This window comes from Mchenga conophoros, linkage group LG22 (assembly GCF_057382185.1).
Source record: "Mchenga conophoros isolate Kocher_MC1m ecotype Shallow Benthic linkage group LG22, M_conophoros_male_GT1.1, whole genome shotgun sequence".
Classification (NCBI taxonomy): domain Eukaryota; kingdom Metazoa; phylum Chordata; class Actinopteri; order Cichliformes; family Cichlidae; genus Mchenga; species Mchenga conophoros.
The window spans coordinates 6,341,831-6,364,483 of record NC_140546.1 but is presented as its reverse complement, the minus strand read 5'-3'; the positions used below and the strand labels follow the sequence as shown (position 1 = coordinate 6,364,483).

The following is a 22,653-nucleotide window of genomic DNA, read 5'->3' as shown; positions in this document are numbered from 1 at the left end:
AGATATCTTCAATATAGTAGTGAATCTAAAGCGCAGCTTCTCATGAACACGTTGGGCTAGTTTTTGAATGCAACAAGATCTACATATATTATTATCCTCTTTAATGTGCATACGGCAGCTTTATTTGCAAACAGTTATTTACGTCATGTTCCATTTGAATGTGTGAGTCAGGCCAAGATAAATTCTCTTTTACCTCTGTTTTGGTCTCCACCACCTCACAAGAAAAAGCTGCTAATGATGAATATTTTACATTTTGTGTTATAATCATTTTCCAAATCAAATCATATTTACAAATATTGAGTAGGTGCTTTAATCGGGTTACAAACAAAATGATTAAACCTGAACGTTTCCATCACTACACTACAGAGATGACTTTCAGCAGGGGGAACTGACGTGATCCCTTTGATACGCAAACTCGCAACTCTGAAGAAATTCATTAGTACAGCCTCAGCTCTTAGAAAAAAAGAATCAATTTTTTTTAAACCCAGGCAGGAGATTATTAACAGAATGACAATAAAAGATCATCTTTTTCCAAACTTTTGAAATTCCAGAAAATCAAATACAAAGAAAAGTGTCAGAAACAGAAGTGAGATTTCCTCCTTTATGAGTATTAGTTTCTATTATCTGGGAATAGTATTCAGAATCAGAATCAGAATACTTTATTGATCCCTGGGGGAAATTATTGACTTAACTCCTGGCACGAAGCTACACTCGGTCTTCATCTCCGCATGTTTTTCACCTTCTGTACATTTATTATTAATGGTCAATGCTGCTGGGATGTGGTCACACTGTTTGCGCTACTTACTCCTGCAAGTATCACCATATCCTCTTTTATTTAATATGTTGTTGTACAAATTATATTTTGCTTTACAGCCACTTTCATTCCTACAGAGTTTACATTTACTTTCTTAACTCTGTTTCAGTATTTTGCAAACTGAGTTTTATTTTCTAAACTTAATGTAGTTAAAATAAGAAAGTGAGGTGATAACATAAGAGTGGAGAGAAAGAGAGAGAGGAGGAAAGGAAAATTGCTCAATCTGGTATTTTTTTTAATTTATCATTTCCTCCATTTAGAATCACCTCAACAAACAAAGAAATTTGAAGCTTTTTCAGATAAAGGGGGGGGTTAGAGGAGGGGTGGTTGGCCAGCGTGGGTGTGATGCCTAAATGGCGACGATGGCTGATGACTCAGGTGATGTGTCATACTCTATGCTATAAAAGGGAACTTTTACATTTGTCCACACAAACACAATCACTCACACGTACTGTACTCACACTGGACTCAGAGGAAGGTTTGTTTACTACGGCAGGAGCAGAAACATGAAATGTAAGTTGGTCTAAGTTACTTTTTAAAGAAAGAGGGGGAGGTGTGAGTGACTGTGAGTGTGAGAGTGAATGTTTGTGTGAAGAAGGGGGGCTTTGCAGCACGTGGTCTCCTACATTTACTTTTAGCCTAAAGGAAGTGGAGAGGGAGAGGCAATGAATGGATGGATGAATGATTAAATCCCAAGCAGTCTGTGGCTGAAACTAAACTCAAAGTGATATTTGAAGTGCTTAAATGTTTAATTTGAACTCTAGAAATCAGCCACTGTTTAGTTTCAGGTTGGGCTGTGATTGGCTGGTGCTGTGTGTGTGTCAGTGTGCATGTCTTTGTGTCTTAGGGGTTTCCCGGGTTGTTCGAGCTGGTTAAAAAGTAGATCCTTAGATAAAAAACAGGTACTCACAGATAAATGTGAAAAGTAAAGTTGCTTAAGTACACAAGGACTTTAAGCTGAATGGGCTTAGGGTATTAAAAGTGTTGTAGAAAGTAGCATTTGTTTGGCCAACCTACTCTTTAATGCTGACACATGAATTTCCAGGCAGCATTTCACTGTAACTGCTCTGTAATGTAACTGCTCAAGGTGGAAGAGAAACACTCTAAGTAATAACTATATCGCTCAGATAATGAAGTAGTCGCATAAGCTTGTATAAAATGTAACTACTCAGGTAAAGTAGAGGTATTTAAAATAGTACTGCATGAATGTGTTTAGTTAGTTTTTACTATTGAAATGCTCAGTTATAAAACTGTGCTGTGTAGGATCAAAGTGAAGTAAAATAACTTCACATTATGGTGCTGTTTTAATGTTTTACAGAGGCAATCATCATGTCAACACAGTGTATGAAAGTCATAAATTGTTGTTGTTGCTTAGCTGAGAGATTTGGCAACACTACACGTGGACTTCCTAGTTTCTGACAGCAACAGAAATGAATGGCTGTGTAACTGGCGCACATATTTATGAATGAAAAGGAAGCTGTGGTCACTGGGCAGTGAAGGTGGGCTCTGTGGTTTTCCTTTGTAGTCAGCAGAAAAAACAAAAAACGTTTTGACAGTTTTACTGACATGAAAACACCAGTTTTCCTTTGCTTTCACGCAGTCGTCTGGAGGTAATCAGTCACAGTGACAGGAGGAAAAATAACAGAATAAATCAAGTTGCTACTTTAGTTGTGTGGTCATCTCAGGTTTTATAACATTTAATAGCTGGAGTCGTTTTAAAGAACTGAGCCTGTGTTAACTGTATTCTCTTTATCTGTGCTTTGGGAATGATATTTCCTTGATGCTCATCCAATCAGTTTGGTATTGTATGACACTCTTACTAAGTCAAAAACTACTGGATCATCAACGAACTGTGAAAACATGATGACTAGTAACAAAAACAGGAGCCATGAGGCACCCAGAGTCTGTTTATCCAAAAGTTGTGAAAGCTACGAGTCAGGTCATCAGACAGTGATGTCATCATTGCACATCACCAGCATTTACTGTAATGTAATTTGCAGACTCACTATAAGGGGCCTGAACCCTGATTCTGCTGTGGAGTGAGTCAGCTCATATACCAGCTTGCCCAAGTGGACAAAAATGGTACTGCAACTCATCCACTCCAATTTTTTTTAAACCTCAATATAAACAACCTCAATATTCAGATTATGCGAATCATTATTACTGCAGTGGTTTTATCCATTATGGTCCAAAGCTTCTTGGGAGATTTCAAGCTTGGCTATGATTTATTTTATTTTTTTTATGATGTTGTAGTGAGTATGAGTCATTTTAAGGAATAGGTTTCCCCTTGTTATGCTACATAAATGGATTAGCTGTATGGGGCAGAGCAACGATTAATTCCAGTGAAGTCTGTATATAGCTACATACTGGAGTGATGTCACCCTGTCTCCAGTGAACCTAAGAAAACAGGATGCTGCAGGAATTGAAACTGCACACAGTCATGCTCTGCAATTTGAAAAACAAAGTAAAATAAATGTTTGGCTAATTTAATATTATTAAGAATTGTTAATTAAATCAATGCCACTTATATTTAAGAATCTTTTTCTTCCCCCATTTAGCTGATTTTTATAGCATGAAAATCAGCAATATTTTGACATTTACATGCTTTTGTTCATGTCAGGTTTGGATAGATTCAACAATTTAGTGCTGCAAGAACCTCACAAGTTATATATATGGGACCAATCAGCCACAATGACATGGCACATCTGTTAGGCCAGCAGAGTGGCATTTTCAGCACACTTCCTGTTGCATTTCTCTGTAACAGTAATTTGAAACTGGGCTTGCGTAAATTTCTATAGAACTATTGTACTTTCCAGGATGCTAGCGCGTAATCCCACCAGCAGGACTCATGCCCTCCTTCTCTTGTTTTTTTTCTGTTCTTTGGCTTTTCTTGAGTCAAACAATTTCTTTCTTCTAGTTTCAACTCTGTATTTGTAGCTCTGTAAAATTGTACCTATAAAAAGAAGTTTAGGCAAACAGACGCTGAAGTTCAAATCCCGAATGATCCAGAGTGACTGAACTTACACCTCACTTTGTAAGTGCAACTTTCACACTCTTGTAACTCTACTCCAGGTCTCCACCTCCACTCCCTAAAGGGAAGTATGTGGCTTTTAAATAGTAAACACTTTTGGATTGTTATAGTGTAAAGCTTTTTAGAGGAGTTAAACAGCACAGTCAGGTTATAATTTTATAGGGTTTGTCACCTTAGGGTGCCACCTTTTAGACTACATAATCATTTGATTCACTGTTAATATAAAATTATATATTTATGTTTATCTGAAGTATCCAAAGTGTTTTTTATTTTAGTTTTGGTAGAAAAACATATAAACACGTTCTTAGTGCTGTCACTCTGCTCCTGAAACAACCTGTTTGAAAGCCAAACCTCACACTTCAGTTATTACAAAGTTACCATTTTCTTGTTTATTTGATGTTTTTGGAGAAAGATGACAGAGCTCCTCCCCCCACTCAGGCTTTACACTTTATTCACTGGACGGTCTTCAAAGTAAAAGAAGAGCAAATAAGAAGAAATAAGGCACTCACTGTGTCAGAGAGAAAACACAGGAAACTCCAGTGTTTGTTTGTCTGACTCAGCAAGAAAGAGCACACGAACCCGATCGGAAACGGTGGAAGCTTGTGATTATGTGAGAGCTTGCATGTGCGTGTGTTGATGTTTCGTGCGTGGGTAAACGAGTGCTGATGAAATGACCTGTTAAACACATTAAAGGTGGCCCATTCACTCTGCTTCTTAAGCAACTTTGTTCTGTGCCGTTATGCTGTCACAGCTGTTTACTCTGCCAAATACATGACTGTACGCAGCACTGCTGGAGGATGTTTTTCTTAGTGTGACAGTTGGGTTTTGCTGATGGCTTTTTCAGTAATTTTCCAATAACTAAATGAAGCATTTTGAGCCCTTCACTAACTGAAAATCATTTTAACATGAAGCCTGCTGTTGCATGTGCAAAAGCCACAGTTGCACTCATTCAGTGCTTGTACTTTTGTTATTAACTATTTCGTGTTTGAATCTTGTTCAACACTGAATCCAAAAACTACACTGTTCTTACAATCAAGCCACGAGGTTTTGTGCTATCGGGAAAATTGAGGATAAGTGAAGAGCAGACAGCAATATATTTGTCTGGCGGTCGATGTCTGACTCATATCAGAGTATTAAATTGTTCTCTGATGCAGTATTTTAGCTCTGTAATAAGATCCAGACATGAATGCTGATGGCGGAAAAATATTGTTTCCCAGCTCTTCTTGACCCCCTGTGCATTTAATACTAAACACTCATAACAAGAACAAACAGATGAAGAGTGAAAGAGCAAAACTCTTTATATTGAGATTTTTAAGAAGAAAAGAAAGTTATTGACTTGTTGGATGAAGAAGGTGTGTCGTGGTGGTGGTGGGGGGTGGTGGGGACATTTTTTTAAAGCCTAAATTCATCAATTTCAGTTACATTACTGTACATTCTGTAACAAACAGCTCTATTGTTTGTTAATTAATAGTCACATTGTGAATGTAAAAGTACATTTCACCAGATGCGTTGATTTAACAGCCATCTTTTGTTTCAGCATTATGACACTGGTGCCCTCAGTGACTCAGCTTCTATCCATCCATTAGTAAACACTTATTTGGATCATGGGAGGTCTGCGTATTATCTAAGCTTTCTTTAGCTAAAACACTGAGTACACCCTGAACATGTTCCCAGTCCAACAAAGGGCCATATGGATGCCATCTTGGTGAATTTAATTTGGACTAAGACCAAGTGCTATCTAAACAAATAGGGAGAGGCATGATTTTGCTTTCACTGGTCAGTAAGACATAAAAGTATACTACAAGTTCATTATGAAATTTTTAGTTTTTTAGCAAATGAACACTGTTTTGTTCCACAGGCTAAACTCACAAGACAATCATAACTCCATTAACCTACTTCGAGTTGTAGCTCAGGAGGCAGAGCAGGTCATCTATTAATCAGAAGGTTGTTAGTGGTTTGATCCCTAGCTGCTCCAGCCTGCATGCGAAATTATCCTTGGGCAAGATGCTGAAGTTGCTCTCCAATGCATTTATTGGAGGGTGAATGTTAAATAGAGTGCATTCAGACCTAGAAAAAAGCCCCAAATTATCATATAGCATTGGTGGGTTTAGTAACTAAAAAGTGGAGGATAAAATTCACATTGTAATGACATTACCGTAACATTTATAAAGTCACAGCTTTATACGTCTGTCTGGCTGCTGACCTTCTGCTTTCCTGCTGTTTCCTGATCAGCCAAAGTCACGAGATGAAATCTGACTTCCAAAGAATAATGTCTGACCAAAGGTCACCAGCAAATTAGATCAAGGTTGAAAGTTATCTTCCAGCGACAGCAGCTAGAATAAAGCTAATATATAGAAATATAGAAAGAAAAACTATAGAAGCAAAAATGGAAGAAATAAAACCTAAAATATAGGGAAGACAATAAGTAGAAACATTTAATAAATTTTCACCTTTACTGAACTGTGTAAAATAATTTAAATATTCAAGTCGTTTTCATTTTAAATGGATAAAACATCACGAAAACTTCACTTTGTTTTCTTAGGTAAACAATTTCACCCTTTTTACCTCATTGTTGACCTCTTTAGCCCATAAAGTATACTGCCCCGAGTGCCTGAGTGGCAGTAAAAGTGCTTAAAGTGCTCCGACACTCATAACAAAGTGGATGTTTTCCCTCTAAAAAGCGCAGCCCGGGGCATCTGCCCGGTGATGTCACCGCCAAGAGATTAATCTGAGTCAGACTTCTGCGCCAGCTCCCTTCTCCTTTTCCAACAAGAGGCCCAGAGCAGGCTGGGGAAAAAAAGCCCACAGCATACCTCTCATTCCTTATCCCTGATCTAACACTAACGGACAGTTCATTTCTTTGTTACTCTGCATAATGGGATTTCTGAAGTTACAAAGACCTGCAGACATGAACTAATCTTGATTTTGGTGTTACTCCTTTCAGTTATGATGAAAAGAAGTTAATGAAATAGAGACAAAACAAACTACAGAAGACTCATTGCAATTATTCATTCTCAAACAGATAACATCAGGGTGGTTCTTCTTTCCAGGGATTAACTAAGCACAGTAGGAGGTATTCAGTCACGGAGGTCCAGTCCATCAGACTTAATTTTTTTTTTATTGTTCATACGTAAACATTAAATGGGATGGCCATAAAATATAAACACTGTGCTGCTTCTAGTAACATATCTAAAGTGCCCCTCAGCTTTATAGTTTAGTTTGGTGTTCTTGATTAATTGCCTGTTGTTTTACAGTCCTCAACCCTTGCTTCATTAACCTAAATGCGGCAGCAGGAGGTAGCTGTGACTCATGAAAGGTGTTTGAATAGAGTTTACATAGTTAAGCATTTAGCAGCCAAAGAGACAGATAATTTCCCCAGAAACCAGTGGAGACCAAAACCAGAGCTACAACAAGGTACTGATGGAAAATGGCAAATCTGGCATTAATGTGTCATTAGGCAACTGCCAAATTCAGCAAAACAACTTTGTATGATAGTAAAAAGGCAAACTCATAGTTTCTGTTTCCAAAGTGGTCAGTGTAGCAACTATTCTGAAGCCATGCAGCCTAAAATAAGAGACTGTGGTACTAGATACAAAGTATTATTCGCTGTGAGTTAAGTAGAATGTTTTTTAACAGTCTTATAGACAAAGCAGCTATAGTCGTCTTGCTTTTTGTATTGGGTTTATGTCCGTATGGGCTAATCAGTGGTTGCTGCTATAACTTTGTTGAGGTTCGCTACATTTGCATTCTCTACATTTAACCTGAAAGCATAATATCAGCAAGTATGAGCTAAAAATGTCGTTTTAAGGTACTCATCCATTCATTTTTGACTGCTTCAAAAAGAATTGCAGGGAAAAGACAGCGACCATTTGAAGCCATTTGAGGCTCCAGTTTGTGCTGATGTTGTTCCCTGGTGACACTTCTGAGATGTGATTTACCTGAAACAGCGTCTGAAATTTAAAAAAAATGAAAAGACTTTATGCAGGTCAAATAAAAACAGTGTTATGAAAAATGTCAGCTAACCTGTTAACATGCTGCTTGTGTTTCTGGGAAACACCGGCTATCACTTTGCAGAAAATTTTCTCCTTCCTTCTGTCACACACCCACACTCCTTCAGTACTAAATGCTAACAGTGACCTGCTTTAGTGTCTAAACCACCATCCATGCTTGTTTTATCTCGTATCTGATCTCCTGCTCTTATCTGATTTCTTTGAATTACTGTTTATGTCTGGATCTGATATCTGAGGGTGTGAGGTTTTTTTTTTGGTTTTTTTTGTTTGTTCGTTCGTTAGATCCGATCTCCAACAAACGCTTTGGTGTTAATGCTAGCATGTACCTACAGTCGCATCAGATTGATGTCGTAATAGTTCCTAACTGCCGTGACAAATACAGCTGCCTCAGGATTAATCTTGTGGGTCATGTGGTCCAGATTTAGGCTGGAAATGAAAACAAGTTTCCATGTAGCTCTGTGGTTTTTCTATCTGATTCAGAAGCAGCACGTCTGGGTCGCACAGAGGGGAAGAGGTTGAGTTGTGATACTTTCTGCTGCAACGTGAATGCAGCCCAGTAGCCACCTGTTATGAGAGTGTGTGTGTGTGTGTGTGTGTGTGTGTGTGTGTGTGTGTGTGTGTGTGTGTGTGTGTGTGTGTGTGTGTGTGTGTGTGTGCAGCTGGGAGCAGCATCAGCTGAATGTTACTCAGCTCGATCCTTTGCTTTGAATAAATGTGGAGCTGGTGTTTTTATGTGGCTGATTGTGTTTTGATGAGGCGAAAGACCACAGAACCTAATGAAATACACAAGATTGTAACTTATTATTTTGATCCTTTTTTCTTGTCTTTGCAGTTTTCCATGACACCACCTCTTTTCTTCTCTACCTGGTAATACTGGCTGAGCTATTTGTCCATTCGTCGTCCCGTCCCACCCCTTGTCCGTACAGCGTGTTTGAACCAATGATTCATCAGTTGGACAAGATCATCACCTCCTCCAAAAAACTCCATGGTTTGGTAAGGTTTAACTTTACACTTCCTGTTCCAGATCCATGTTGGCTTTTCTGTCATAGAACCATTTTTTTTGTTTCAAAACTTGTTGTTATTAGGTCAAAATAAATCAGATCTTTCCTCACTGACCGAAAACTGGACTCCAACTAAGAAATAGAAAAATTTGAGGCGTAATTAAAAATAAGCACGATACACTCGAGCACAAACTTTGTAGGAGTGTTACTGCAAAAGGCTTGTAAAATGTCTCGGTAAATGAGAGAATTGGTTGTGCGCTTTTTAATAAAGCAAGTGAAAAATGAGTCATTTAAAGAACATAGTAAATCACCAAAAGTGAAAGTGCATAACTGTGAACTGAAAGCTTGAAAAATGTCTTATCTGATTCAAGTGAGCATTCTAGTTTATGTTTAACAATTAAAAATCCTATATAATAAGTATTATAAGAAAATGTGGTTATGTTTTAAACCTCCGTTTTCGCTATATTTTAACAGCCAGAAGCCGAGCTTGTGACCTTCATGGACATAGAACACAAACTGGACAGTCTTCCTGTAATAAAACACACTGCTGCCCATCTCAACTCGTTGAAGGTAATCATCCAGTTTCTCCTATCAGTGATTTAAACGGTCGAAATGCACTCTAAATGCTATCAAAGTTTAAAAGATATTCACTTAATTTGTCGCCTTAACATCTCTGCAGGTTAACGAGTCTCTCTCTCAGCTCTACGTGTACGTCGAGTCCTTCAGGCTGCACACCAAGTGGTTGAAAACTGCACAAGTAAATGTCAGTGTGCCCTTTCAGGCAGCTGAGGGCGCCAGCAACCACCTCGAGCAATTGTCCGATCTCACTAAAAAATTTCTAGAAAAGGTGAGAGCAACAGTATGGCTTGAATTTACTGAGTCTGCTTGTTTTTAGAAAGAAAATCCACTGAAAATGACACACAAGAGATTTCTTACACTTTAATTTAATATTAACTTTAACTGAAAACTGATACTGTTGATATTAGAGCAAAAAGTAAATTAAAGAATATGGCTACAAAATGTAAAAGATAGTGTTTGACATAACAATGTAAAACTTTAACTTTGACTCACATTCATCTTTTGATTTTTTTGTTTTTTTGTGTTGTTTTTGACCACGTAGTCATTACATAATTTAATCACCACCTGGGTTAAAAAAATAAAGGAATAAAGACTAAATTCTTAAACTCTTTTTTCCTGTCTCTCAAAGAAAGCAATGACCAAAATATAGATTAACAAAAGGAAACAAACAAATTAAGAACAGACCTGACATTTAATCATTCAACTCCACAGCTAAATGTATTGATTCCCATTAAAACTCATCCAGAGAGTGAAGAGAAAACAATCAGTTTTTGTGCTTTCTCTGATTCAACCAATGACTTTGGTTTCTTTTTCTTTCCATCTTCAGATCGGTGAACAAGTTCCTCAGACGGCGTCTCCCTCCCTCCCGGTCGTCTCCACAGCCTTCGAGGCTCTCAGGTTCTCTGTAGAGATCTCAGACCGGCTACAAGTCTTCTGTCACTGGTCAAAAAGAATCTTACGGCAACTCCAGAGACGATCCCCCTGTCCAAAACATTAAACTCAAGCCTCCAAGACAAAACTAGTGATGTCTTCCTACATAACCACTGTCACGTTTTATGATTTTCCCTTCAGCATTTGAGCTGGACTAAAAAATATTGAATATTTGATGTCATATCATGTCATGACAGGATATGATATTTAATTTTCCATTACTCTGAAATTTCTCATATTTGATTGAGGTCCATGATACAGAACTTTGAGTTAAACGTCTCAACAGTGATAGGGTAATAGATGTTGATGTCTCCCTTGAGATGAACGGTCTGACGTCTTGTCTGTATTTTGTTTATTTGTTTAAAATTCAGTTACTTCACTTTAGTTTATTTTTAACAAATGCCTTTAAAACTGCAACTCCCAGCTGGACTAAACTTTGTGTTTTGTGCTAATAAGTCAGTTTTAGCCTGCTAACATGCTAATCTGAGACAGTGAACATTGAATATCTGCTAGCACCAGAATGTACTGTCATTGTTATTGTGAGCATTCTTAAATAGCTACTGTAGTCCAAGTACAGCCTTACGAAGCTACTAGCATGTCAGAAGTGGTGAGTAGAGAGTAGAGCTACAGAAAAGTTCAAAAAAATGCAAGATCAAGGTTTCAGCATTTTTAAAATGAGAGAAATCTTACTGGATTATTGGGATTTTCTTTATGCTGCCTGTCATTAAGACCTATTTTGAGAAAAGGAAACGGAATGTACTGTACGTTAATGTAATTTGCTATTTATAAGACGTGTATGTCACAGTTTACGTGTCGCCTTTGGAAATGTATTGTATTAATGCACTGTGCTAAGGTACTGTCACCCGTGACCTTTACTCCCTCTCAGACTGTTTACACTCACAGTGCCTGCAGTTCGTGTTTTTTATTGTTATTTTCGGTACATAATTAGGTTACTATTTATAAGCTTTTATATTATGTATTTGTATATCAGTTTAGCTGCAGATGCAGGCATCTCCAGCTAAACATTTTTCTATGTCAAAGTATTTTGTAATATTTAATAATAATATCTATTATCATTCTATAAACCATCATATTGCTATTTATATATTTGTATGTCTTGTTTTACAGTCATTAATAAAACTGCCTTAGAAACTGATGTAAGTGCTCAGTGTGATACTTTTGGGGTTTAGGGACACAAGAATAAGTGTGTGTGTGTGTGTGTGTGTGTGTGTGTGTGTGTGTGTGTGTGTGTGTGTGTGTGTCTGTGTTTGTTTTTTGAATATAATTACATTAAAGAGATTTTTGATTATTTACTTTAACATTTGCTCCTCACTTGTTAGAAAAACCTCAGCACTGGTGTTTTTTATAGTTTTGATCATCACAATCTCCTGTGTTGAGTTCAGTATATTTTTGAGTGCATGATGCAGGAAACAGAAGTACAAACATAATGGGAGAGTTGGTTACTGATTGTGCAAACCAAACACAAAATCCAAAATTGTTGAGTCCATGAAGGCATGATGAACAAACCACCAGGGAACCCAAAGATCCAAAAAGGAACGTGAAACCGGAAACACAGAGATGACATTTTTATATTTTGGCTGCTTTGACACAGTAATTTCCCAACCTTTGAGTAAGATAAAGCATATTTCTATTTTAACTGAGACCATAAACTCATTAGGAAATCTTCACTGAGTTGTAAGTCAAAAGTAATTTCCAAACCCTTGAAGTTGCTTTTGATGTCATGGGAGTCGCCCCCTGCTGGCTATTAGAAAAAATGCAGGGCACTTCAGCATTGACTTCCCTTTTTAGTTTATATATATATATATATATATATATATATATATATATATATATATATATATATATATATATATATATATATCTGCTGAATCCCAAAAAGGAACATGGTTTTATACAACTTTTCCCCTTAAAGCTGAATAAATACTCCTAGCTTCTTGAGTAGAAAACACAAACATGCCACACATGTCAGTGGAATGCTAAAACTTTTAAATAGCAGGGGTAAAAGAGCCCACACAAGTCCAGGTGACACATGAGGGGAATGTACCGACTGCCACTGTTCAGCTGCGACCTGTAACCCTGAACTGAAGTGACACCGTGTTGCTTGCATAATGAGGATTGCATATGAGCGTGTTGACATTTAGGCACAGACAGATGATCTCACTCACAGACAGACTTTCACTGTAACTAATATGAGGCCTCCAGAGGAACACTGCAGTTGTCCAGTATGTGTGGACTGTGGTGGCTGGTAGCAGCTGAGAGCAGGATCAGTGAAATCACAAGGGGTCCGGGTGTTACAGGAGAATCCTTTCACTGGATATAGAGCTAGAGAGGGTTGAAGAAAGGCGTGACTATATGTGTATGATGTGTGCTAATGGGTTGACTTAGTGACCAACGGAGCAACAAGGGACCAGCAGAGGAGGGAATAACCAAAACAACAATATGCTGACTAAAAATAGTTTTTGTTTTATTGGTACCATTAAAAAATATGACACCAATGTTCAGTTTGGTTCAGTTCCTCATAGATTACTATGAGCTGATAAAATGCTCTTCATCTCGGTGCCAGAGGACACTTCACTGGTGTTTACAAGTCAATGTTCAGAGCAGCTGTTGAATATTTAAAATGACAGAGAAAAAAGAAAAAGAGGAAAGGAACATAAAAGACATGCTGATCATGCTACAGATTAGAAACAGGCTGAATAAAGATTCTTCAGCTTTTTTTGAATGACACTTGTTGATTTAAAATCACAAAGCCAAATATTTGGGTCATTACAGGAATGTAGTCTCATATGTTCCATGTCCTCTGCTTCACCACATCTGCACAAGAAGAGTAGACCACAGTTACGTGTGGGAGCTGAAAACAACTCAATACATTACTGTAAGTGCAATAAATGCTTCCCAGTGAGTGCTGAACCTAACATGACTGCATGAGGAAAAGAATCCAACTGTCGGCTACATTTTCCTTTGAGAGCAACAGATTTTTGTGGGGGTTTGTACTTTCTCCTTCCATGCTCTTCCAAGCTAGTGTTCCTTTTTGAAAGTATGCAGGTCTACCATTGTTAGGTGGCACTGAGGTGTGGTGTAGAAAGCATTGAAAAACACACCACTCAAGCTTTGGCATTCAAAATAAATATCAGATCTCAGATATTTGCATTCCAATCACAGCAGTAATAAATTTTATCAAACTGGGTGCCATATTAAGTGAGATTTATTCTTTGACTTGATCACCTATCCATTTTCTTAACCATTTATCCAGCTATCCAGGACTATATCATGGATCCAGACTAATTCCATTGTCCTTTGCTGCAGCTGTCTATTGTCAAACCACCAACATTTATTCTTTAGCAGACAACAAAAGCCATTTAAGATGTGTCATACTTTCTACAAATTTCTGGGGGTTTTTTTACTTTATTTTTATGACAATGTGCACTAAAGATTATTTCATAGAGAGTCATGTTTTTAGCAGTCGTCAGTGCCACTTGTGGAATTTTAAGTCAATTTTGAAATTACAGTCACCATTGTAAAATGTGTGAAATGTTCAACAGAGATAACTGGTGCAAAACACAGGTCAACTGAACTCAAAACCCAAATAATGACAGGTTGGAGGTAACATACGGTCTTCTACACACACAAACATGTGTGGATCCGCCTTTCACTGCAATAAGAGAGGACACGAGGAGGAGGGGAGGTGAGGACAGAACACTTTGGGATAAAGGTTGTAGCAGCAGCAGCAGCCACGAAAGCCTCTCGCAATCCAGTCGAAGGGTTTTCCTGACTGAGTGCAGACTACAACCAAACTCTGCCGGCTGCGACAATTCTGCATTTTGGTGCGGTGGGTGGAAAGAAGACTCGGTGTGGAGGCTCTACCAGCTGGTGCACCTGCTAAATGAAGAGGAGAACGTAGCTTTGGATCACCGACTTTGAACTGAACAACTGCAGCAACATGACGGTAAGTCAGAGGTGGAGAAGTATCCTGTGTAACAAGGACAGTTATTCTCGAAGGAGATATTTTAATTATTGATTTGTCCTAACCTGGACCAATCAAACCCAAATTACCTCTGGAAAACTTAATTTAAAAAATACACTGGCTCATCCAATCATTTAAAAATAATTTAAATAGAGTAATTGGATACAATGCACACTGCACTCACAGTGTATGTGCATTAATATGTCGACCCATCAAACTTGGCCCAATTACAGTTGAGAATTTTAAAGAAAATATATTTAATTACTAAGAATTTGGAACCATTAGAAATTCATTAGGACCATGTAAACTATAAAAAGTGATGGTATGGTAATGGCCACATCATGTATTTAGTATGGCTCATTTCAGCATCAGCTGTTTACAGTGATTGTTTTACACATGTTTTCTATTATTTGTAAATGTTGCTCTACATGTGAATCATAAACCCAAATGGCTTAATTACTAAATTAGTGCAAAATATGATTTTGGGCAGAGGGATGAGTACAACAACCACACCCATCATTCGCAGCAATGCCTTTTATGGCAAACATGGTCAAAAACTGGCCAGTTCTTAACAGTTAAATCGTCTGGTGGTCAGTAAAAATATAACGTGCATTTGGACAAACAGTACTTTGTAATTGATGTAAATATTTTGTATTACCACACAAATGCTACAAATCTTGGTACCCTAAGTAGCTTATAGGCTTAGTTTCTTCAAGATTGAAGCAGTAATCTACGAGTTTGGGAACAGACATAGAGATATACATATACTACACTCATTAAAGTATTTCAGACTCTATGCATCCTTTGTATGTTATTAATCTTCATGGTGTAAGATCTAACACGTGTCAGTCTCTGGTTTTGCTAAGGTGAAGAAACACACAGACACATTAAAAGGCACAGAAAGAACATCTTATCATCATAGGTGCTTTGTGGTCCCCAGAGATCCATTTTCATATAGAGGACATCACCAGGTCATTTATCTCTGAGACACACACATCAGTTACTACTGGTCCAGCTTTGTGTTTGTCTCAGCCCGGCATCCCACTGAGGGCTGCTGGAGTTGTTCTGGTCAGGCTGAAACTGATCCTGACTTCATCTTACATCTTTCTGACCTCCGAGGCCGTCGGCTATGCTGCTCTTTAAACACCGTCTTAACTGCCTCTTTGCATTTAGTCTCACTAATGGAAAACTTTGGATTTTTCCCTGTTATCTGAGCAGGAATCTTCTACATGATCCCTGCTCTTCAGTTAAACCATGCACCTTCATATTTAGAGATAAAAGAAGCATATTAAAATGTATACTGTGCGTTTTAACACTTATTATTAGACCCACAATAACGAAGATGTTATATTTTTAAAAAGTCACAAACAATTTACTCCCTCATTTACTGATCCTGTTTCTGTTGCCAAAGTGCTTCCTCACAGGGTGTCTTGTCTGATTATTGGGGTTTTCTCTGTGTTTTTGTCTTTACCTTACAATATAAAGCACCTTGAGGTAACCGTTGTTGTAATTTGGACTATATAAATCAAATTTAATTAAATTGTTTATCTAACAAATTACATATAAACTGCTGCAAAGGATCAAATGGTCCTGCCATTTATCTCTGATAGTTTAGTAATCTGGGCATTACACAGATGCTCAGAGGGTTAGAGTTCAGTTTCCACCCAAACCACCCAGTGGAGGAGGATTAGAGAGCATAAAATGACACCCACTGATGTTGCAACAGTTTTTATTATTATTATTATTATTATTGATAGCTATCAAAAAGCATGGGATAAATATTTGTTGCATTTATTTTAGGAAGGCACATTTTGCCAAAGTTATAATCTTCATTTCTTTAAAATGGAAACTTAATGCAAAAACTTAATTTGGTGCAAATGATTAAAAATAAGGTGCATTTATTCCCAGCTAACTGCTAATGTAATGTAACTCTTTCTCGGGGCCCTTTTATGAAATTAAAGACAAATAAGAGTAAAATTCCCAAATTTTATGGGTAGAAAAATTTTAGGTAGATCCGAGTCATTCTCTTAGTGTGAACAAAGCCTCAGTGAAGGGTTCACAGCACATTGACGGCTCTGAGCTGTTCACTGATGAGCTGTAATGAGAGGCTCCCTGTCTGGATGCGTACGGTGACAGTTAATCCAAACTAACCCAGGCCCGAGGGTGCCAGCTGTAGTGGAAACATCACCAGACAAAACAAAACACTGCTGCGTGTGTGACTGTGTGGGGGGATTTAACGAGGCTATTAACAGACATGTTTATACCCGGGAACGAGTATTGCAAGCATCACCATGACGACGATCATCCCTGCAATGGTGGTGTTACATTCCAAAGAGCTGCGAGGGATTCAGTTCAGAAGAGAGATATTTTAGGAAGTCAGTAGTATGATATCAATAAATAGTGTGGAGTCTTGTCACCATCATCTGCTTACATGAAATATAAGAAACCTGCTTATTCAGCCTGCTTTTACACAGGGACACTACTTACCTAGAAATCTTATTATGCAGATTTCTCACATTCCCACCCATTAAGCTTTGTATCAACAAAGCCAAAGACATTATACAAGTAGGAGACATGACACTCATGAATAGAGATCTATGAGAGGAAACAATCCCTGCTCCCTAAGGACCCACAACCTGTTAAACAGGAACCATATTAGCCAATCGTGTTGTTACACTGACACCTGTACACAGTGGAGGTTCATAGTCAGAGTATAGGAGTACAAACACAAAAAGATATTTTTAGCTTTCTTTAGTCAACAAACTTTTTTTTTCATTGGATTTGACCAGTCAGTCTGTACTGGTTTAATGTTTTGTTATCTCACCCCCCCTATTCAATTAGATGTGGGCTTTAAATTAACCACCAACACTCAATTGCAAGACTAATATAAAATGTTATCACTATGCGGGTTTCTAAGCAACCACATAATCAGGTACTCCTGAAACCTACTGAGCACTTACCCAACCTACTTTGTTGCGGTAAAGATCTTTTAATAGATTTAAGAGATTACCTGTTGATTTCTTATTGACTGATACAAATTAATAAAGGTCATGTTGTTTTCGGCTTGTCACATAGGTTTTAGACAATTTTTAGACACTTTTATACAGACTTTTGAGTGGAAGTTTTAAAAGAAAACTGCCATCCTGTCGTGAGTGATTATGGTGAGTCAGATCTAAGAAAGCTGCTTGGGATAGCCAAAGGTCTTACTGAATATATGCCCCCCCCCCCCAAAAAAAAAAAAAACAAAAACCAAAAAACAAAGAAACCACTGGAAGAGCATTGGTGTAATTACAGTACTTTGTGTTTATTTGTCCAGGCTGCCGCAAAACTTTTGGATGAGATGTGTCATCTGACGGCTCAGTCTCTGAACTCAATGGACACATCAGAGCACTTCAAGGTCCTGAAGCTGCTGGGTGAAGGCTCATATGGAAAGGTTATGCTGGCTGTACACAGAAAGAGAGGTGAGGAGCTAAACAAACACATTATGGCTTCAAGATCCCCTAAAAACACACCTACATCAGTACAGTATCTTTGGATCTTTCAGGTACTCCGATGGCTCTGAAGTTCTTCCCTCGTGACTCTACTTCTCTGTTCTCTTTCCTGAGGGAGTATAACCTCTCCCTGTCATTCTGTACACACCCATCCCTGACCAGAGCTCTGGGAATAGCCTATTCCACACCATCACACTACATCTTTGCTCAGCAAGCCAGCCTCTTCGGTGATCTGTACGAAGTCATCATACCTGAGGTATAAAGATTTTAACAAAGGACTTATGATTCCTGAACAATTTAACTCACACTGTATTTATGTTTTGGAAGATAATTTGTTTTGTTAGACGTTGAAATAATTATTTTATATTTCTATCTTCTTCTTCTCCATTTGTTCTGTAGCTTGGTATGGAGGAGGACTGCTGTCAGCGGGTGGTGTCTCAACTGTGTGGTGCACTTTCCCACCTGCACTCTCTTGGTTTTGTCCACAGAGATCTCAAACCAGAAAACGTCTTCCTTTGTGACTCTGCCTGCCGCTGGGTCAAACTGGGAGACTTTGGCATGGTCAGTATGAAGGACAAAACTAACATAAATAACAATAGCATCTAGCTGGCAGGTCTATTAACAAGCTGTTCACTAAGATATGATGCAGAAGAAAACCAAGTAAAAGCAGCCGCCTATGGCTCAGATGTGTTCTGCACAAGACTTATGGCATATTTCATCTAATTTATCCATATTTGCATCCACTATCAGTCTAAATGTGGCAAATCAATATTTACCCAGGTAAAGTCCAGGGGAACCAGGATCCCAGAAGTCTGGTACAGTTCTCCTTACTGCACCCCCGAGGCTGAGGTTGCTCGAGGAAACAATGACAGCAGCAATATAACTGATGGAAATGATGGCATCAAGGATGGTGAAGAGAAGAAGAAAAAGAGAGTTTGGGTTTCCGTGGAGCCAAGTACAGACAGCTGGGCACTGGGCATCCTGACATATGCCATGCTTACCGGCAGCCACCCCTGGGCTGAAACAGCCAGCGACTGCCACTCATACCTGAAATATCAAGAGTGGTTTGAAAGAAGTAAAAGCCCCAACGATGAACTGGACGTATGGGCTGAGCCACAAACAGAGAGCCCGCAGGATCTGGATGAGGCTGGACTGGAAAAGAAGAAGCACATTCCCAAAGCTCCCCAGTTTGCATGTTTCACCCATTTGGCCTGTTCCTTTTTCCAGTCACTCCTCAACCCACGGCCACAGCTACGTAGGCAACCTGATGAGGCTTTGAGTTACCTGGGAGGAGACTGGATGATGGAGAAAGAGAGGGTGAGGCTGGAGAAGGCGCGTAAGAAGAGTAGAGGGAAAGGAGGGATCAGAAACATGAAAGAGATGGAGGGGAGAGGAGAGCGTTAAGTTAACAAAGTCTACCAAAACTAAGCTGAAAGAGACAAATGTCTTTCTATGCTCTTTTCTGTCTTCACTTTAACCTTACAAAAGCCTCACACTCCTGGAGTTCTCTTCCTGTTAAAAGGAGTTCTTCCTCCCTACTCTCACCAAGTGCTGACTGATAGGGGATCATTGGGGTTCTCCCTCTGATACCGTGGAGGCTTCACCGTAATCACAAAGCACCTTGAGACAACTTTTGTTGTGACTGCCCACATTAAAAAATGAACTGAATAGAAATTACATTTGAAAGTTGAGCACATACGATTTATGTTATTCACAAGTTAATTTTGTAACTTTACATCACTGCTTTTTAAATTCTTTCTGTTTTTCTGTTGCATAGATTAACACAAAAAAAATACTACACTATGGCCAATGCTGAGGTAAGCTTCTATTACATTTAACTGCGAGCCATCAGGTTGTGTAAGGGAAAGGAAGCAGGTGGTCGATGTGTTAGAAGAAAAAAAAAATCACCTCCCACATGTTTAACCTCTAAACGTTAAGAAAACAACTTTGGAAAAATTCCCCTTGTTAAAACAAAACTGGTTTATGGGGAATTTGCTTTCTGGGAAACTGTCGGTTAGTGAGGAAGTCTAACAGCTGCTTGATTCACATCAAATAAATGAAAAATATTTACTTTAACCAACATTTTAAATGACCAGTGTAGAAACAGCTGTAGGCATCAAGATTATTTGCATTAACTGGTGTGTAACTAGTCTGTTTAGTGTGTAATGATCACATAACTTCTGCAAAGCACTGCATCTATATTTGACTCTAGATTTCAGAGAGTATAATACGTCATAGCAGGCTATGAACTGTAAATAGACCGCAGCAGAGCCAAGTCATAAACACCTCTGAGGTCCACTTTAGACCACGGAGGGGGTTTTGACTGTTTGGTTTTTGGCTTTAAAAAACAGTTTTCTGAAAGTAATAATATATATTAACACTTTAATAGCACTTTTATACCCTAAAATGCTTACAAAGTTTAGCTAATGTAACTCATTATTATTGTTATTATCTATCACTAAGCTCTTGGCAGCTCATGTGCAGCATTTTATGCGCAACCAAAAGACTAATTTTGTTTTATTTTGTATTGTAAAACATTATAAAATATAAAAATTATTATACATAATAATGATAACAGTGCAATATCTTACTGAGACTGTGTAAATACTTCTGTAGCTGTATAATGATATATTGTTTATAAAGTAAAATTATTTTTATATATATGACCATTTTATTTGAATGTAAGTTGTTTTACAATTATATGCATTTTTGAGGATTTTAAACATGCTGACCTAACATGTATGCACTGATTGGATCATATCTCAGTAATGTTCTAGTAAGATTATATACCACACATGCACGCACTCACAGACAAGGATCCGCTGGAAAGCTTCCCAATGTGTTTGCAAAAATAGGGCCCTGGTTGTAAATGTGTCGTTACAACCTTTCAGCACTGAGTATGTGCCGCGGCCCACAGTTCTGACCCCTCAGCACCACATTGCAGCCGGATCGCACACGGTCATACTTTCTCCTGCAATTGCAATCAGCTGGACTTTTAACACAGAGGTCAGTTTCACCACAGACACAGTGAACTTCACCAAACATGGACTGACAACTGAGACAGACAAATAATGACTGAAACACACACAACTCTTACTCAAACACACACATAGGGCACAAAGGAGACCCAGTGAAAATAAAACATGACAAAAATATATAGCTGGTCATTTGTGAGTACCAAAGGTCTATGAACCTCAAGAATTGGCAGCTGAAGTCTTTCAGGTGTTTTCAGTCCATGAAAGGTGTGAACTGATGCTCCTATTTTATCTGAAGAGCAGTGGGATCCATCAGAGTCTGACTCCATTACTGAGGACCACCGAAAGAGAGTTATTGTTGCTCATCACACTACACTACACAGTCTGACAGATTATTTACAAACACAAGAAAACACTTTTAACCATCAAATGAGCGATTAAACAACAAATATCCCTCTGAGAGTAAGGCGTGTATTAGGAAATCATAAAAGTCAAAAAGGTAGTAAAGGGGGCAACTTTAGGGAAAGGGAAAATCCTCTCATGTCTGCTAATGTTCATGTTAATGAGGAATAATGTACAGCTGGTCTAAATCTGTAGTTTGCTAAATATAACCTGGACCTGCCAAACATCTGTTTGAACAATGTTTCAGATGAGACTAAAATAGAACTTTTGGCATTGAATGTAAATTGTTTGGAGATGAGAAACCATTGCATTCCTGCATAATGGTGTCTTTTTTTGGGTCTGTTTAGCTACACTGGGGTCAGGACGACTCACCGTCTTTGATGGAGCAATGCATTCTTGAATAATACTTCAAAGGAAAATGTTAGGATATCTTTCTGTGAACCGAACAACGAGAGACAGCAAGAAATTTAGCTTAAGCACACAGCTTCTGCTACTGAAGAATGGATGGTGATATTTTTGAATGACCAGGTTTAAGTGTTGACCTTAATCCACCAAAAATGTTGTGGAAGGATTTGATTGGAGCAGCTTATGTGAGGAAATCCACCAACACCGCAGAGCTGAAGCTCCTGAGCAGCTAAAATTCCTCATTTATTGGAATAATGAAGGTTCTGCTGCACAGGCACTGAAAGCATCATACCTGTATATTTGTTTTCCACTTCACAGATATGTTTTACCAGCTAAGTATAATATCACTGTGGTTTTGGTACATCTTTGGAACATTTGGCTAATGTTTTGGTTTATATTTACAATTAAATTCACCTGCATGATGCTGTTTCAGATACAGGAGGAAATGATATGTAACACAAAAATACAATACCATTACCAAAACTGTTTTATCTGCAAAGTTGCACATAATAAAAATAAACTGGATACATTATTTCGGTTTCACCATCTGCACACTTTGAGAGTCCAACTTAAAATCACAATTTCTCCACTAACAGATACTTTTCTATCATTTTCATAGTTGGAACTGAATGCTACAGGCTTATATATGCTCGCTGAAACTTCTAGTGTCAATTTCTCTGGCTCAGAAGGTGACAAAGCCAGCTACTGTATCTTTGACACATCTGTGGAAAAGTGAAAGTCAGCAGCTTTCAGAGTGTGAGAGGTGAGGGAGAGTGGGAGGTGTGGCTGACCGCAGAATGCCGAACTGCTGCCAGGCGTAATAAAAACCTGCAGTCGTAAATGACAAGCAGAGGTGAAATCAAAAACAAGACAAGGTTCTTTTTGTACCTTTCACTCTCTTTGAGAATATAAGATGCACTCGCATGAAAGTAAGTTTGCTTTTGGCCCACAGCTTTGCTATGGAAGCCCAGAGTTTCCATGGAAAAGCTTGAGGAGGCAGCTGTGCTATTAAATGGAAAATACAGTTTTA

At 38.3% G+C, this 22,653-nt stretch overlaps 2 protein-coding genes across 2 annotated transcripts; both read left to right on the top strand.

Moving 5' to 3' along the window:
- The first annotated feature begins 1,195 nt into the window (after positions 1 to 1,195).
- il11b (interleukin 11b) lies at positions 1,196 to 11,441 on the top strand. Its single transcript, XM_085262549.1, has 5 exons — positions 1,196 to 1,327; positions 8,688 to 8,848; positions 9,331 to 9,426; positions 9,536 to 9,703; positions 10,262 to 11,441. The coding sequence occupies exons 1-5, from the start codon at positions 1,321 to 1,323 to the stop codon at positions 10,430 to 10,432; spliced, it is 603 nt and encodes a 200-aa protein (XP_085118675.1). The 5' UTR covers positions 1,196 to 1,320; the 3' UTR covers positions 10,433 to 11,441.
- A 2,661-nt stretch (positions 11,442 to 14,102) lies between these two features.
- Positions 14,103 to 22,653, top strand: LOC146548647 (serine/threonine-protein kinase SBK2). The gene is made up of 5 exons (XM_085263245.1): positions 14,103 to 14,332; positions 17,667 to 17,811; positions 17,895 to 18,097; positions 18,241 to 18,402; positions 18,622 to 22,653. The coding sequence occupies exons 1-5, from the start codon at positions 14,327 to 14,329 to the stop codon at positions 19,243 to 19,245; spliced, it is 1,140 nt and encodes a 379-aa protein (XP_085119371.1). The 5' UTR covers positions 14,103 to 14,326; the 3' UTR covers positions 19,246 to 22,653.